This window comes from Hyaena hyaena, unplaced genomic scaffold, assembly GCF_003009895.1.
Source record: "Hyaena hyaena isolate Hyena2069 unplaced genomic scaffold, ASM300989v1 scaffold_183, whole genome shotgun sequence".
NCBI lineage: Eukaryota > Metazoa > Chordata > Mammalia > Carnivora > Hyaenidae > Hyaena > Hyaena hyaena.
Genome location: NW_024080815.1, coordinates 1397973 through 1413726, shown reverse-complemented (window position 1 = coordinate 1413726; position 15754 = coordinate 1397973). Strand labels below are relative to the sequence as shown.

General features: G+C 49.7%; 1 protein-coding gene across 1 annotated transcript in view; it reads right to left on the bottom strand.

Annotated features, from left to right (window-relative positions):
- DKK3 (dickkopf WNT signaling pathway inhibitor 3) overlaps positions 1-12208 on the bottom strand; it is a 45989-nt gene extending 33781 nt beyond the window's left edge. Inside the window, exons 1-4 of the mRNA XM_039240916.1 lie at positions 12113-12208; positions 11379-11614; positions 3120-3257; positions 245-328 (exon numbers count right to left, since the gene is read on the bottom strand). Of these exons, the coding sequence (XP_039096847.1) occupies positions 245-328; positions 3120-3257; positions 11379-11591 (435 nt within the window). The 5' untranslated portion in view covers positions 11592-11614; positions 12113-12208. The remainder of the gene's footprint in view (positions 1-244; positions 329-3119; positions 3258-11378; positions 11615-12112) is intronic.
- Between the last annotated feature and the right edge of the window lie 3546 nt (positions 12209-15754).

The following is a 15754-nucleotide window of genomic DNA, read 5'->3' as shown; positions in this document are numbered from 1 at the left end:
ATGCCAACTGAATCTCATTTCCCTGTTGTTTCGGTCACAGAGAGCACTGAGCCACAGAGCCTCTTATGAGACTGCGTCGTTCTGGCCAGAAATGTAGGCATCGGGGCATCTTGGTAGACAGAGGGCAGAAGAGATGAATGGGAGTCAGCTCCCTTCTGCCCACAGCCTGGAGTCTGAGTCACCCTTCCCAAGCTATACCAACGTGTGCGCCGCAGGGGTGAGCCCAGGAGAGAGGACAACTCACATGGCTCCTTTTGCCTTCTTCGTCTCCCACCGATGTGATGACTGTCTCCGAAAAGACCGTCTGGCCGGTCTGGTTGTTGGTGATCTAAGGCGAAGAGCAAGAACAGTGAGCAGGCAACGGAAGGAATTCCGGGCAGCTCCCACAAGTTGGAAAGCAGGGGGCGTCTGCCAAAGTAGAGAGAATGCCCACTCCCCCTTTCTTTCTGGGCTCCAGCAGCAGCCGTCAGACAGCCTCCTCCCTGCACCAGACATGACAGAGTCTACCTCACAGGGTTGCTATGCAGAGGACCGGGGAGGTCAGTGCATGCCGGTCATGAAGCACATACTCAGCACTGGCTGTTGTTATTGTTCTTGGGGCTCATCCCCTGAGACTCGACGTCCACTTTCTTTTCAACAATGACAGGTCCAGGTGTCTAATCGAACATCTCTCATGAGAAGCAAGTGCGTTTAACTAACAGCTGCCCCCCTTCCTGATTCTGGTGAAGTATTTTATTAAGAAAGTGCTTCAGGACAACGCGAGGCTCCCTCATCTGCTGTCTGGACCTGAGCCTGTAACCAGCAGCAGGCACCTCCAAGTTGAGCCCCCCAAATCCTGGCATGCACCCAGGGCCATGCCCACCCCACCAAAGGCCCTATCTATCGAACGTTCCTGCTGGTGGTGAAGAGCAGAAAGGATACCAGCGCGGGAGGCAGGAGACCTGTGTTCCTCAAGCTTCAGCTCAGCTACCACAACCATCTAGCATGCAACCTGGGAGAAGTCACTTCTCTGATTCGCTAGTGTTCTCATCCCTAGGTCATCTGTAAAGTTCCCGCCAGTTCTAATGTTACAGGGAGGCTGCAACCAGAACAAAGTAGAAATTCAGCCTCATCTGTCATAGTGGTTCCAGTTGCAGTTCTGAGGAGATAAGGATTATGTCTTCATCTATCTATCTATCTATCTATCTATCTATCTATCTATCTATCTGGTGGGGTAAGGGCAGAGGGAGAGAGAGAAAAAGTCTTTAGCAGGCTCCACACTCAGGGCAGAGCTCAATGAGAGGATCTATCCCAAGACCCTGGGATCATGACCTGAGCCGAAATCATGAGTTAGATGCTCAACCGAATGAACCACTCAGGTGCCCCTTTAACATTTTTATCTTGATAACTCATCACTCCAGCAAATAGGCAGTGTCTTCTTTCTCTACACCAGGTTTTTTACAGATTAATTGGTGGTATATATATTTTAAAATTCTATGGTTCTATACGTGCAGGACTTCTCAAAGCTTTTATTACACAAAGTGTGCCTTTTTCTTTCTCTAGGAGGAGAAATAAGCAAAGTGTTTTCAGAATATGTTTCACCACCACCCAGCCCCTCTCTCGTGAAGCATTGCATAGGACTGGTGCTTCAGGGAACCTACTGGAGAACTAGTGCACTGAGCTGATAACATAAATTTACTGGGGAAAAAAAACCCTCCAGGAATATAAGCACTTGCTGTGGCAAGCACTCTGTAGTTGATAATGGTCTCTCATGTACTTTAAGTTATTTGCCCCTCATGCTATTGTCACGTATGTAGTGACCTCCCTATTTCATAAGTATGGTTAGTGAGGGACATAAAATTTAAATAATTTTTCAAAACCACACTAGCTACTGGAAGGACTCACGCTTGGGTATCCCAACATCTCCAAGAAACAATCTTGAGTAGCCAAACCTGTTATTGTCAAAAAGAATGACTTCATATTGGTTTTGACGAAGATAAAACAATGACGCCTGGAAACAGTCTGCAGTCCTCAGATGAGCAATGCTAAAGGATTTTGTTCAGTGGGTGACTCATTCATTTATCTGGGGAGCGGGGGTGGGGTGGTCACTCTGCAGTTGGGCCCATCCCTAGGCAGTGGGAGAAGAGCCACACAAAAGCTACTCTACAGTCAAGGCAATGGCCCAGAAAAATTGACCCCTTTATGCTCTATGACACGCAAACACTATTGTTTCAACCAAGTCATTACCTGGGCACTTGAACAAAAGTGAGACGCTCTCGTGAGAGCCATCAGACCCTGTGTCTTTGAGCTGAGATAAGATTAGAGGTCAAGCTCTTTGATGCTTACGCTAGGACATCAACTCAACAGCCTCTACCAATGACCCTGAATATCTGCACGCCAGACTCTCTTCAAGAGAAACCAGGCTCACAAGGTTTGCCCTCACGGTCGTGCTGAAGTGACGGAGACCTCTCACGCCAGGGAGGGTTAATGCTCTGTGTCTCTGGATTTCTGGTATTTTCTTCCTCAAGTCTGGTGAGGAATGAACCTGCTTGCTCCTCATGCCAGACATCAAACCACGAACACTTAAGACATGTGGCATGGCAGAAAAAACTCTGCTATGGGAGTTTGAGTGGATAACCAGCAAATGAAAGGATGTTCAATCTCATGGCAATAGAGGCTTTCCATTCCAAAGACGGAGGGTATCACATTCTGAGTTCCTTCTAAGGAAACAATGGTGATCTATTCACCATACACGGACTCTATTTCAACTCTCTACTAAAACATACATTAAAACCCACGAGATAAATTCCTCAAATTCAGTACTAGAGACTTACCTCTCTAGCACTTGTTTGCACCCTTTTTTTTCAAATGATAAAAACCGCAGACCACTCCTTTGCAATTGGACTGGCAGGCAGCCTAGAGTTGAATTTATTACTTAAGCTCAAAAGCAATTTAGGTTTTTGATACATGCACACCTCCCCGGCTTAAACAGCTCCCTCGCTCCCTCTGGCTTTTAACCTGTGTTTTACCAACCTTATTTCTATTTTTGGCTTGTGGATCGAATTTGTACACAAGACCTTAGTTCTCTGATGGCACAGGGTGCTACAGAAGGAAGGCGCGCTGGTGCTGGCCGCCCTTACCTTGTGAATTTCTCGGTGCACGTGGATGGTATTATTTCCAACCTTGGTTTCTGTGTTGGTCTCATTGTGATAAGTGGAAGGTAGTTTTGCCATGTTCACTTCTGATGACGTTTTAGCAGCAGCTTCTTCTGCTTCCATCTATTAAATCAATGAACTTAATGAGCAAGATTGTTTTCTCTTGATATAAATCATAAATCAGTCCATTAGAGAAAAAGAAAACCGCTTCTCTTTTCCTCTTCTGTAATTACAAATAATGGTAGTAATAGATACCGTTAATTGAGTACCCACTACGATACTGCACTAAATGTTTTACATATATTATAGCCTTAAATCTCACAGCTCCCTAGGATGTGGGTGTGAATGTACCCATTTTAGAAGTGGGGAGAGTAAGGCTCAGGGAGACTGGATAACTTCCCAAGACTATCAGTGAAAGACATCACTCATCATGAGGGAAATGCAAATCAAAACCACAATGAGATACCACCTCCTACCTGTCAGAACGGCCAACACCAACAACCCAAGAAACAAGTTGTTGGTGGTGATGATGTAGGGAAAAAGGAGCCCTCATGCACTGCTGGTGGGAATGCAGATTGGGGCAGCCATGGAGGAAAACAGTATGGAGGTCCCTTAAAAAACTGAAAATAGAATTACCATATGATCCAGTAATTCCACTACTGGTTATTTATCCAAAGAATACCAAAACACTGATTCAAAAAGATATATGCACCTCTGTATTTACTGCAGCATTATTTACAATAGCCGAACTATGGAAGCAGCCCAAGTGTCCACCAATGGATGAATGGATCAAGAAGATCTGGTACACACACACACACACACACACACACACACACACACACTGGAATATTACTCGGCCATAAAAAAAAGAATGAAGTTTTGTCATTTGCAACAACATAGATGGATCTAGAGGGTATAATAAGTGAAATAAGTCAGTCAGGGAAAGACAAATACCAAGATATCACTCAAATGTGAAATTTAAGAAACAAAATGAATGAACAAAGAAAAAAGACAAATAAGAGACTCTTAACTATAGAGAAGAAACTGGCAGTTACCAGAGGGAGATGGCTGAGGGGATTAAGAGTACACTTAACACGATGAACACTGCTAACAGAACACTGTATGTTTACTGAAATTAAAAATAAAAAGTAACTGTAGGGTATCCGCAAGACACATAAAAAGGAAAAAAAAAAAGACGGTCAGGAAAAGGTAGACTTGGGATCTGAAGCATGTGTCCATTGAATGGTCTTGGCCCCGTACACCTGCTGTTGGGGCCTCGTCCATCTCCCTGTGACCTGCGTTCAACTCCCTTACATGCCAACAACCGGCACCCCGCCCCCCACTCTCACTCCTCTCTCTCTCTCTTTCTATCTGAGAGCACTCACTGGTGGCTCAGTGTTCTCAGTCTGCACAGGCCTCAAGAGCTAGGGAGCTCATACCCAAGAACCATCCTCAATCAGTGAGCAACAGGCTATGGGGGCAAGTACCCCAGCTCCCTCTCCCCTCAAAGGGGCAGTGTCTCTCCGAGGACGCGCCGTGGGACTGAACCCCAGCGGTGCCTAGCAGTAACCTGCTCATCAACACAGCTTTTCTTCCCTTTCTTGTCCTCCATCTTACTTTCCCACGTCCTCCTAGTGTGTCTGGGATCACCTCCCAAATAAATTATTTGCTCCCAAAGCTTTGTTGCAGGGTCTGGTGGTGAGGGGTGGGGAAATCCAAACATCCCCAAGGGAGCCCCCTACCTGATACAGGTAGGTCACAGCTATGTCTCCCTCCCCACCTCACCTCGTAGGTACAAGAGGGAGCCTTGTAGTGGGTCAGCTGACTAGTTCCCAGGTTCTCCGCTCTTTCTGGCTCTTCTTGTACATGTATTCTCGGTGTCAGATTTCTTTTTTTTTTTTTTAATGTTTTTTTATTTATTTGTAGGAGAGAGAGAGAGAGACAGCGTGAGCAGGGGAGGGTCAGAGAGAGAGGGAGTCACAGACTGAAACAGGCTCCAGGCTCTGAGTTGGCAGTCAGCACAGAGCCCGATGCGGGGCTCGAACCCACGAACCGCGAGATCATGACCTAAGCGAAAGTCAGACGCTTAACCGACTAAGCCACCCAGGCGCCCCCTCGGTGTCAGATTTCTGAGGCTGCTGTTCTCAAATCCTCCTGTCTCATGAGCTTCCATGACACTTCTACCACTTACGTCAGTCAACCTGAATCTGTACCCAACGTCCCCCTGTGGATTTACCACCGTGCCCCACCTCGAGGGGGCAGTTGACAATGTGACCAGTTCACAGCTGACTGGACTCAAAGAAAGGCCACATCATGGACTCGCTGAGCTGTTCAGATACTCTCTCTAGGAATTTAAACAAGAGACACAAAGAGAAGTTCTAGTTGGTGGCTGGCCGTTTTCCAACACTGCTATCCTTGACTCTGGGCTATTTTTACTTCTTAAAACTAATCCTCAAAAAGATTCTCTTATATATAAAAAAAAAATCACTGTCCTCTATTCCCTCATGTACTAATTAAGGCATTAAGGCACTTCTTTTCCTGCCTCTCCCAACCACATTTGATGAGGTGAGATGGCCGTGGGGAAAGAACTGCCATGTCACAATGCAGCACGAAAAGACTGAACTAGAGGCATGGCGAGTCTGTCGACACAAATGAGGACTTGGTCAGTAACCGCTGTGTTTGGCCCTGAGAGGACTGCCAAGGTGTCTGACACCTAATCACTGGGTTCATCGTCATCACTGTTGTCACCATCACAATAGACGGCCTCCATGTTTGGGCATCAGCTATCTCTGAGCCACGGTACCATGTCTTCCCTGCCCCCCTCAGTATTCTAGGGATTGCTACGAGGAAGGTATTGTTGCCCTCATTCTGCAGATGAAGAAAACAAGCGAAGAGAAGTGAAGGGACCTTCCTATGGTCATCATATCACTTTGCTAGTGAGCGGCGAAGCTCAGACAGAACTCAGAGAGATCTGACTCCAAATACTGAGCCTGCCCAGTGTGTGGCTCTGCCCTGCCTGAGTAGCTGATGAACTGACAGGAGAGAGGGTAGAACCCCACAAAAACCACTTTGGGGATGACTATGATGGTTTCTAGAAGCAAGCCAGGGGCTCAAAAAAAAAAAAAAAAGAAAGAAAGAGACGTCCAGGAGGAGGACAAGGGGAGACTGTTGGTCTCCAAGAATAGGTAGGATGTGAACAGAAAGGCGCAAGAGGAGGCAGAGCTGTGGCGGCCTGGACAAGAATGGTGTGTGTTGTGTGCTTGGCCACAGGGTCCACGTTGGGCACGGGACAAATCAGTGGATGGTGAAGTAGAGAGGGACTGATGGGCAGATCCAGTGGTGGTTCTCAAGCAGAGCCCGGTAGCCTGGCTCTCAACCAGGGCAGTGTATCAGAGCCATACCCGAAAACTTAAAAAAAAAAAAAAAAAAAATATATATATATATATATATATACACATACATAACACACACATATATTTACACTGTATAAAGTATATGTATATTGAAGTATATGTACATTATTATATATGTGTGTGTGTGTGTGTATATATATATATATATAGTACTGTATATATAATAGATATTTAACCAGGAAAGTTGTGCCTATATATTCACACACACACCTGGATCCCTTCCCAGACCCACTGAATTAGAATTTCTGGGGGTGAAATCCCAGGTACTCAGGAGCTTCTCAGATGATTCTGAGGGATTTCCTCCCCTCCACTTGCCCCCAGGAAAAAAAGCCTCTGTTCTCGGCAATGGGGAGTTGTAACAAGTTTTAAAGACTAGGTGGGAAATAATGAAGAGTTTGGAGAAGGTAGAGAGGGGAGTGAGGGCACTGGCCTGAATGAGGTCTGGGAATAGTAGTTCTCTCTGGGGAGAGACTTGCTAGGTAGCAGATGTCACAAAAAAGTTGAGGTGGGCCCAGCGACGGGGAGTGAGCCACTGGATTAGGCGAGAAGTGGTCCCAGCAGGTCAGGGCAGCAGAGCAGGAAGTAGCAAGGATCTGGAATCAGGTGAGATGGGATCAAGCCCCCGCTTGGTCAAGAAGCAGCCATGTGACCTTGGGCAAGACACCAAATGTCTCTAAGCCTCAGCTTTCTCGTTTGTATAGTGGAGACTGGTCCCGCTTCGCTGAGTGGAGATAAGAATTAAGGATCAGGAAATCCAAGTGCTGCTCACAGTACCTGCCACCCAGCACAGATGTAATACATAGCTACTTTCATAATGTTGTCCTTCAAGAAAGCAGCTTTAGAAGAAGCTGGTTTGCAGGGGGCGTTTGGGTAAAAGTGGAAAGAACAGACAGTAGGTACCACGTGTTTGAAGAATTTGCTAACAAAATGGAGAAGAAATGGAATAGAGTGAAGACAGGAGACAGGATGAGTATGAGAGAACTTTTTAAATTAAAAAAATTTTTAATGTTTATTTATTTATTTATTTATTTATTTATTTATTTGAGAGAGAGAGACACAGCACAAGCAGGGGAGGGTCAGAGAGAGAGAGGGACACACAGAATCTGAAGCAGGCTCCAGGCTCCGAGCTGTCAGCACAGAGCCTGATGCGGGGTGCGAACCCACAAACCATGAGATCATGACGGGAGTCGAAGTTGGAGGCTTAAACTGAGCCACCCAGGCGCCCTTTAAGGTTTTTTTTTTTTTTTAAAGTGAGAGATACTGGCATGTTTAGAGACAGAAAAGATACAGCTGGAAAAGAGTAGGAGACTGAAGATGTTAGAGAGGCTCTATCCAGAAACAGGAGGGAATGTTTTCTTGTTTTTAATATTCCCATTGGAATCTGAATCCTCCAGTTTGGCTTCCAAATAATTGACAAGTTACCAAATCCAAAGTTTGCTCTGGGCTGAGCAGTCTTTTTATAAAATCTTCTCCCTCTCAACCAGTGGTTATTTCAATAGAATGAGCTAATAGTTCTCTAATGGCACCATGAACTAAAAGTACAGTTTACAATGGAAATTTCAACCACGACTATTACTGCCACTAGCAAGAGAAACTTAAGCCTACAGCAATAGGAGTTGCTTCATAAAGGAGGAATGTGCATGTTATAAAAAATAGCATTTAGAGCTGGTTGACTCTGTGTATCTGCTAAAGGGGTATAGTAGGAAAAACCGGAGAGATAAATTGAGGCTTGGTTTTGGGATTCTTCCTAGGAATACGCGAGGTGGTTAAGAACATTCTAGAATATGTCAGTTACAATGAACAGAAGGAAGGAGGGGGAAGAAAGTGGTTTTATCCTCAAAACACATTCATCAGTCATATATCGAATATCAACACATCAAAGTAGGAACAGCCTAAATTGAATCATTTGAACGTGTGCTTCCCCCAATAATGATCCTACAAGCACAGTTAACTTTATCTTTCCCTTAAGAGTAATTGGCAGCTTGGGGTACCTGGGTGGCTCAGGTCATGATCTCGCAGTTCATGTCTTTAAGCCCTGTGTCAGGCTCTATGCTGATAACTCAGAGCCTGGAACCTGCTTCAGATTCTGTGTCTCCCTTGTTCTCTGCCCCTCCCCCGTTCTCTCTCTCTCTCTCTCTCAAAAATGAGTAAACATTTAAAAAAAAAAGAGTAATCAGCAGCCTGAGTCAGCTGGAATATTTAAAATGTCAGGAAATTACTTAAAAGCAGATTCATTATCAACTATGTAAACAACTAATCCATCTGTCCTGGTCCCTCCCCCAGACAAGTAAACAGCAACTATCCTGTGTTTATGAGATGTGAGGGGCTTTCTGGCAGTCTCTCTCTCTCTCTCTCTCTCTCTCTCCCTCTCTCTCTTTTTTTATTTTGAGAGAGACAGAGACAAAGGCAACAACTGGGGGAAGGCAGGGAGACAGGGAGAGAGAGAATCCCAAGCAGACTCCACGCTTAGTGTGGGGCCTGACTTGGGGGGCTGGATCTCACCACCGGAGATCATGACCTGAGCCCGTATCAAGAAGTCGGCCGCTTAACCGACTGAACTAGCCGGGCGCCCCTCCGGCAGTCTCCTTTAAAAAAATTAAAACTAATAGCCACAATCTACTGAGACTCTATTATATATCAGATGCTGGTGGTTCTTCACCATCATCCATGCTGGTACTATTAATATGATGACAATGACAGCCATTACTTCCTGAGAACCAGTAATCTCCCATAACCCTGGTAGCAACCTCAGGGGGTGACTTCTATGACACATTTTTACTTAATCCCATTTCAGACGGTCAGACAACTTGCTTTATTTGCATCCTCTCATTTACATTCCCCCTTAGCCTAACAAAGCGGGGTGGGGGGGGTCCTCTTCCTGAATCCCAAAGTGGCCGAGCTAGAATCACATGGAGCAAGGTTGATCCCCACAGCCCGTTCTCCTGCCTTGCAGGTGTGCAGCCTCTCAACCTGTCCTTGCCGCCATCGAGGATACTCTTTGGGGAGGGACCGCTGAGCGGGACAGAGGTAGCAGCCAGCACCTCTCCTGGTGGCAAGATTCCACCAGCCCATCTTCACAACCCAAGCAGAGGTGCATCTGGAGGGCGGAAGCTGGGGCCCTGGCAGAGCCAATGAGGACAACTCCCCTGGAGCAGACAGGCCACTAAAGTCCCGCTGGCCCCAAACTGCTCTGATCAATGCACAGACTCAAAAGGCCCCTCATCTCCCCCGACAAGAGCTACCAGCAGAAGACCAGGCTGCACGGAAGTTCACATGGAATAAAAACATGAAGCTGACCTCATCAGTTTCAGTGGGAATCTGTGTGCAACAGGGAACCCAGATAAGGAAAGCAGGTGACCCGCCCTGGCACCAGAAGGATCACAAGCTCCATTAATATGAAGGGGCAGAGCAAGGGACATCGGGGTCCATCTGACTCCCCTCCCCTTCTAATTGTTCCAGGTCATGATTCTATGGCTTTCACAGGAAACAACGCCCATCTATGGGTTTTGGAACCCTGGCCTGTCCAGTGGGTGTTCAGTACGGCTTCCCACACAACTGCCTCCCAATGCAGTGTCCCCGTCACCACATACTCCATCAGGTTGACCTGCTGTGGGAAGGAAGGGGACGTATCCCCAGACTACGCAGGTTGTGGGGAGAAAGCAACCCGTCCTGGGAGACCAGAGCTAGCAGTTAAGGCACTGTCCAAACGGAATGTGGAGAAACGGGTGGGAAGATGCCTGCACCAGCCTGGACATCTGGTCTCTGGCTGACTCCTTCACCGGGATGGCTGGCTTCTCTCCAAACAGGCTACATACACCCAGAGCCAGGCCCACAGGGACCTTGCCCACCGACCCCAGGCACCAGGGACAGCTCCTAACACCTGGGCGGGGAGGGCTGGGCCAGCTGCACCTTTTGCCCTGACAACACTATAGAGGATGCCTTCCCAAGTGTCCTGACCTGGGAGGTGATGGAAGGAAGAAGCCAGGCAAAGTTTTGCTAAGGTATCTGGTACCTGATAATAACAACTGCTGCATATTGCCCACCTATTATACGCCAGGTACCCACACATACCATGGCATTTAATTCTACCAGGAAACGGAGGTACAGGATGTTAAGGGACTTGCCCAATGTCACTCTGCTAGTGAGCGGCAGAGGACCCTGAGCCCAGGACTCCAAAGCACTACTGGGGTGGAGGGGGGTTATCTTTCACACTGCCCTCCCCACCCCCACCCCCGAAAACGTTCACTGCTGGGATTTAGGATTCTGATTTTCTTTCTCTGTCTCACACGCCATTTGGGGAAGCCCAGACAGACTAGCAGCTAAGCCTTAGGGGCTTTTTGGCCTCACGTGGCATCCTAACTATGTCTTGAGAAGATGGCAGACTCAAAGCCCGACGTACAAGCTAGAACTTGAGATCCCTGGAGCTTCCCCCCGCCTCTCTGCAAAACCACAGCGCTGAAAACCCAGCGCTGGAGTACCAGGGGCCATGCAAGCGTCCGCTTACGACATGGGGGAGGGGACAACTGTACACTTGAAGACAATTGCAGGGTAGTGGCCAGCAGTCTGTAAGCAGGTGGTGACCCCAGCTGCCCCTGGGTGAGCCCAGCCGGAGACTCTCGGTGGACAGGCCCCGATCCAGATCTTTTGGCAGGAAGTCAGGAGGCGGGAGTTGAGATCACCCCGCGCCGCCACCACTCACTCCGAATCTGCTGCCGGCTCTTCCCAGCCCCTTGGCGGAGCGGAGGACCCCGGTCAGCGCTCGGAGCACCGCTTCCCCCAGCCAGCCCCAGCCAGGAGCTTCCCGGAGCCCCCGCCCGCCAGACGCACCCACCTCCTCCACGGCGCTGCGCAGTTTGTGCTGCGTGTCTTCCATCAGCTCCTCAACCTCGCGGAACATCTCGTTGAGGGTAGCCTCCTCCTGCGGGTAGCTGAGAGCCGGGCCGGGCTCGACCGGGGCCGCGGTCGCCGTGGGAGCCGGCGCGGGGGCCGTGGGGACCGCCGCCGCCAGCAGCAGGCACAGCAGGGTGCCCCCGAGCCGCCGCATCTTTGCTCTGGGCCCGCCGCCGCCTGCGTCCCGGAAAGCGGTCAGAGGCGCGCCGACCACCCCCACGCCAGCCCCGCCCCGCGCCCCGGCCCGCCCCCGGCGCCCCTCTACCCGCAGAGTGCCCTCCGGACGCGCCCCCCCCCACTCCGCTCCAGCCCCGCGCCCCATCCCCTCCGCACCCCCGCCCCCTCCTCCAGCACTGGCTGAGCTCTTCCCCTGCCCCCAGAGACGGCCCCCACCCCTGAGCAGCAACAGAGCCCAGTTCCCACCGCCCGGGGCGCCCCCGCTCACGCCCACGCCATCCCGGGTTCGAAGCCTGCCCCCTCACGACCGGGTCCCAGCGCCGCTCGAGCGCCGCGACCCCGCTCCCACCCCAGCCCCGGGCAGCCCACTCTGGGGCGCTTCGAGCACCCGTCAGCACCCTCCCCGCGGGATCGGAACCCGGTCGAGGGTCCGGCCCCTCACCGGTCTAGACGAGTTCCAACAGAGCCGCCCCTTCCCCGCCGCCGTCCCTCACCCACCCGACTGGACAGAGCCGCGCTCGGGCTGAACCTGCCAGGCCTCGCCGGGACGCCGCCGCGGGCTGCGGGAACGCGAGCGGCGCGGGGGCGGGGAGCGCGCGGGGATGCGGCAGCGCTGGTACCCGGCGAGCCCGCAGCGCGCCCCGCCCGCCCGGCCCCCGCCCCGCGGGAGGGGCCGCCGCCCAGCCCCACGCCATTGGCCGGCCGGGCGACCGCGACCCCGCGCCGCAGGCCTGCCTCCGCCGCCGCCGCGGCGGGCCGCCCCTTCCCTGCACCCCCTCCCTCGGCCGCCGCCGCACCGCCGTCCATTGTCATCCCTGGCCTGGATTCTCGCTCCAGTTTACCAGAGGCGCGGGGAGGCTATTCCCCCCGCGTCCCCCTTGCCCGGTTCAAGCCATCCTGTACCCGGCATGCAGGGTAAAACCCCAGCTCCCCGGCCTGGCGGCCGAGAGAGGCAGCCTTAACACCCCTGCCATGCTTGACGCCTCACTCCAGCCGAGACAACCCACTTGGAGCTCCCGGAGTAGGTCGTGGGAATGTCAGCAAGCTCCTCTAGGGCGACACAGCAGAGCGGCTGAGGCCAGACATCCGGACTGCCTGGTGTGAATCCCAGCTCTGCTCCTTAGGACGTGACCAGTCTGGCCGAGTCACCAGATTTGTCTGCGCTCCGTTAGCCCAAATGGAAAATGGAGGTTAGAGTGGGAAGTGGACCTAGTGGTTAGCCAGCATAACACGTGCAGAAAAGTACGGGGCATGTGGGAAGTGGGATATGTTAGCGAATCATCGTGGGAACAGAACTATGTTTTATTCACAGCAGTCTCCCCAGGATCTCGCTAACTCCTCCCCATCTTTCAAGAACCAGAAATCGCTCCATTCTCTCCAGGCTCCTCCAGATTTCTCCTCTAGCTCCCCATTGCCGCCGTCTTGCCGTGGTCTGTGTGGTCCCTGGCCCATTTCCTCCCCAGGGACCAGGAGCCCCTAGGGGGCAGAGAATGGCTCACCTGTGTGCCACGAGGGCCACAGTCATAATACACACTAGGCCTCTGAGAAATGGATGGGCTCATTTATATAACAATAGCTATTGATATTTTGATATAGTAATACTATCACTGAGTGCCATGTGCCAGGAACAGATATTAACTGATTTAATTCTGAGGTTGGTAGTACTACTTTTATTCCCATTTTACAAATATGGAAACTTTTGGGGAGCCTGGGCGGCTCAGTCGATTGAGCATCCGACTCTTGGTTTCGGCTCAGGTCATGATCTCCCAGTTCATGAGTTCAAGTCCCACATTGAACTCTGCGCTGACAGTGTGGAGGTAGATTGGGATTCTCTCTCCCTCCCTCCCTTCCTCTGCCCCTCCCCTGCTTGTGTCTGTCACTCTCAAAATAAATAAATTAAAAACTTAAAAAAAGATAAGGAAACTTTTCTAAGGCCAGGTAGCTAGAAAGTGGTTGAACCCAGGAATCTGGTTTCAGAATCGTCACCCGTGCTATAAACCGCCTGGGAGGTGTTAGAACTGTCTTGGGAGTATTAAATGAAATATTCTGTAGGTAACTGATTGGAAAATGTGTGTTTAAGAATGAAGGTATTCAGGACATGCCACCCCAAATATGTCACTTTGGCATACTGATTTTTTTTAATGTTTATTTATTTATTTTGAGAGAGAGTGAGAGAGACAACATAGTGGGGAAGGGGCAGAGAGAAGGGGAAACACAGAATGTAAAGCAGGCTCCAGGCTCTGAGCTGTCAGCACAGAGCCTGATGCGGGGCTCAAGCTCACCAACTGTGAGATCATGACTTGAGCCACGGTTGGATAATGGAGAGGTGCCCCTGGCATACTGATTATTTTGAGCTGAAGGCACCTGAGAAATTGCAGTTGCAGGAAAGGCTCTCAGACCTCCCCTTTCCTACCTAGAAACAGACCATGAACTTCCCTGTGAAAATGGTGCCTTCCCTATACCAGCAAGAGAAGATTGTCTTTATCACTAAGTAGGTACTGGGAACTGATATCATAATGGATCTGTACAAACAAATTTACTAAAATGACCCTTATTTTCCACTAGTTCCCCCCACACACCCCGGATCTAGTCACTACCCCACAATTTACCATCTTGAGCCCGGAGCCCTTTGCCCTGTCATTTCTCTGCAAATGTATTGTTTCTTTGTCTAAAACATCTATAAGCTTTCTGCTCTGATCTCTTCCTTGGGTCCTCGTTTTCCTGTGAAGGCTTCCATGTACACATGAAATTTTAGTAAAATTTACACGTCTTTCTCCTGTTAATCTGCCTTATGTCGGTTCAACCCTTAGGCCCAGCTGGAGACTCTCCCTACAAAGGTGGAGGAGAAATTTTTCCTCCCCTACAATGCCCATGGCCTCTTGGAATTCATACAACTGGGGCCACAGCAGAGTGTCGAGTGGGGTGAAAGCATATTTGAGGCCTTCTTGGCACCAGGCACAGTGCACACCCCAACTCCCAGCTTCATGCCAAGCTGATCAGCAGCCTGAGGCATTCCCAGGCAAGGAGGAAAGGCACTGGGGTCAGCCAGGAGATGGCCCCAACTAGATCCATACAGAGTCTGGGCTCCAAGAGGCTTGGGGCGCAGGGGAGAAGGTAGGGGAAGGCCTGTGGGTTCAGGACCTTAGTTGAGAAAGGGTCACAGTCTAAAGGGCCACTGGCAGGTGAGGGGTCCAGGGGCACATAGAGCAGGTCCAGCTGTCCAGATCAATCATCTTTAGGTTAAGGAAGGTTCTAAAATACCACAATTTCCATTATATCACTGGTCTAAGTTCTAGAACAATTAGCGACATGAGTTTTTTTCTCTCTTAAGGTATTAGAAGCACTCTATAATTCTTATTTAAAAATTCTAAATTCTCATGGGGCACCTGGGTGGCTCTGTCAGTCAAGCGCCTGATTCTTTATTTTGGCTCAGGTCATGATCTCGTGGTTGGTGGGTTCAAGCCTCGTGTTGGGTTCCACACTGACAGTGCGGAGCCTTGCTTGGGTTTCTCTCTCTCCCTCTCTGTAAGACCCTCCCCCACTCATGATCTCTCTCTCAAAATAAATACATTTTAAAAATTCTAAGTTCTCGTGCTTCCTCTATGAGGGATGTACAAAGCCATAAACTGTGGTCCCACATCACTGTTGAGGAAATGACAGCAGAGCGGTTATAACCTAAAAATTATCTAGACGGCAAGCGTCCACACAGCAATTTCACGACGAGCTGTCTGCCCTCCAGAAACTCGTGATCACGTACCAAACAAGACATGTATAAAGGTGTTTAGTGAAGCCACTCCTTACAACAGCAAAAATGTGAAAACCACTTGCTTAGTGGCTTTTCAGCAGGAGAATGGATAACCTGGGATTTCTACAAACAACAGAATACGGCCGTTAATGTAATGAACAATATTTCTAGGCAACAACATGGATAAATCTCAGAAGACGTCATGTGGAGCAAGAAAGGCAATTTGCAAAATGAAATGCACACACTACTGTTTGTGCATATTATAAAAACACAAAACTGCAGTTTACATTGTTTATGGATGCTACAAATACAATAAAAATTACCGAAATGTGTGGGCTGCCCTGAGGCGGAAGGCAGAGGAAGAGATGAGGGCCGTCTTTGGTTGGACTGATAAC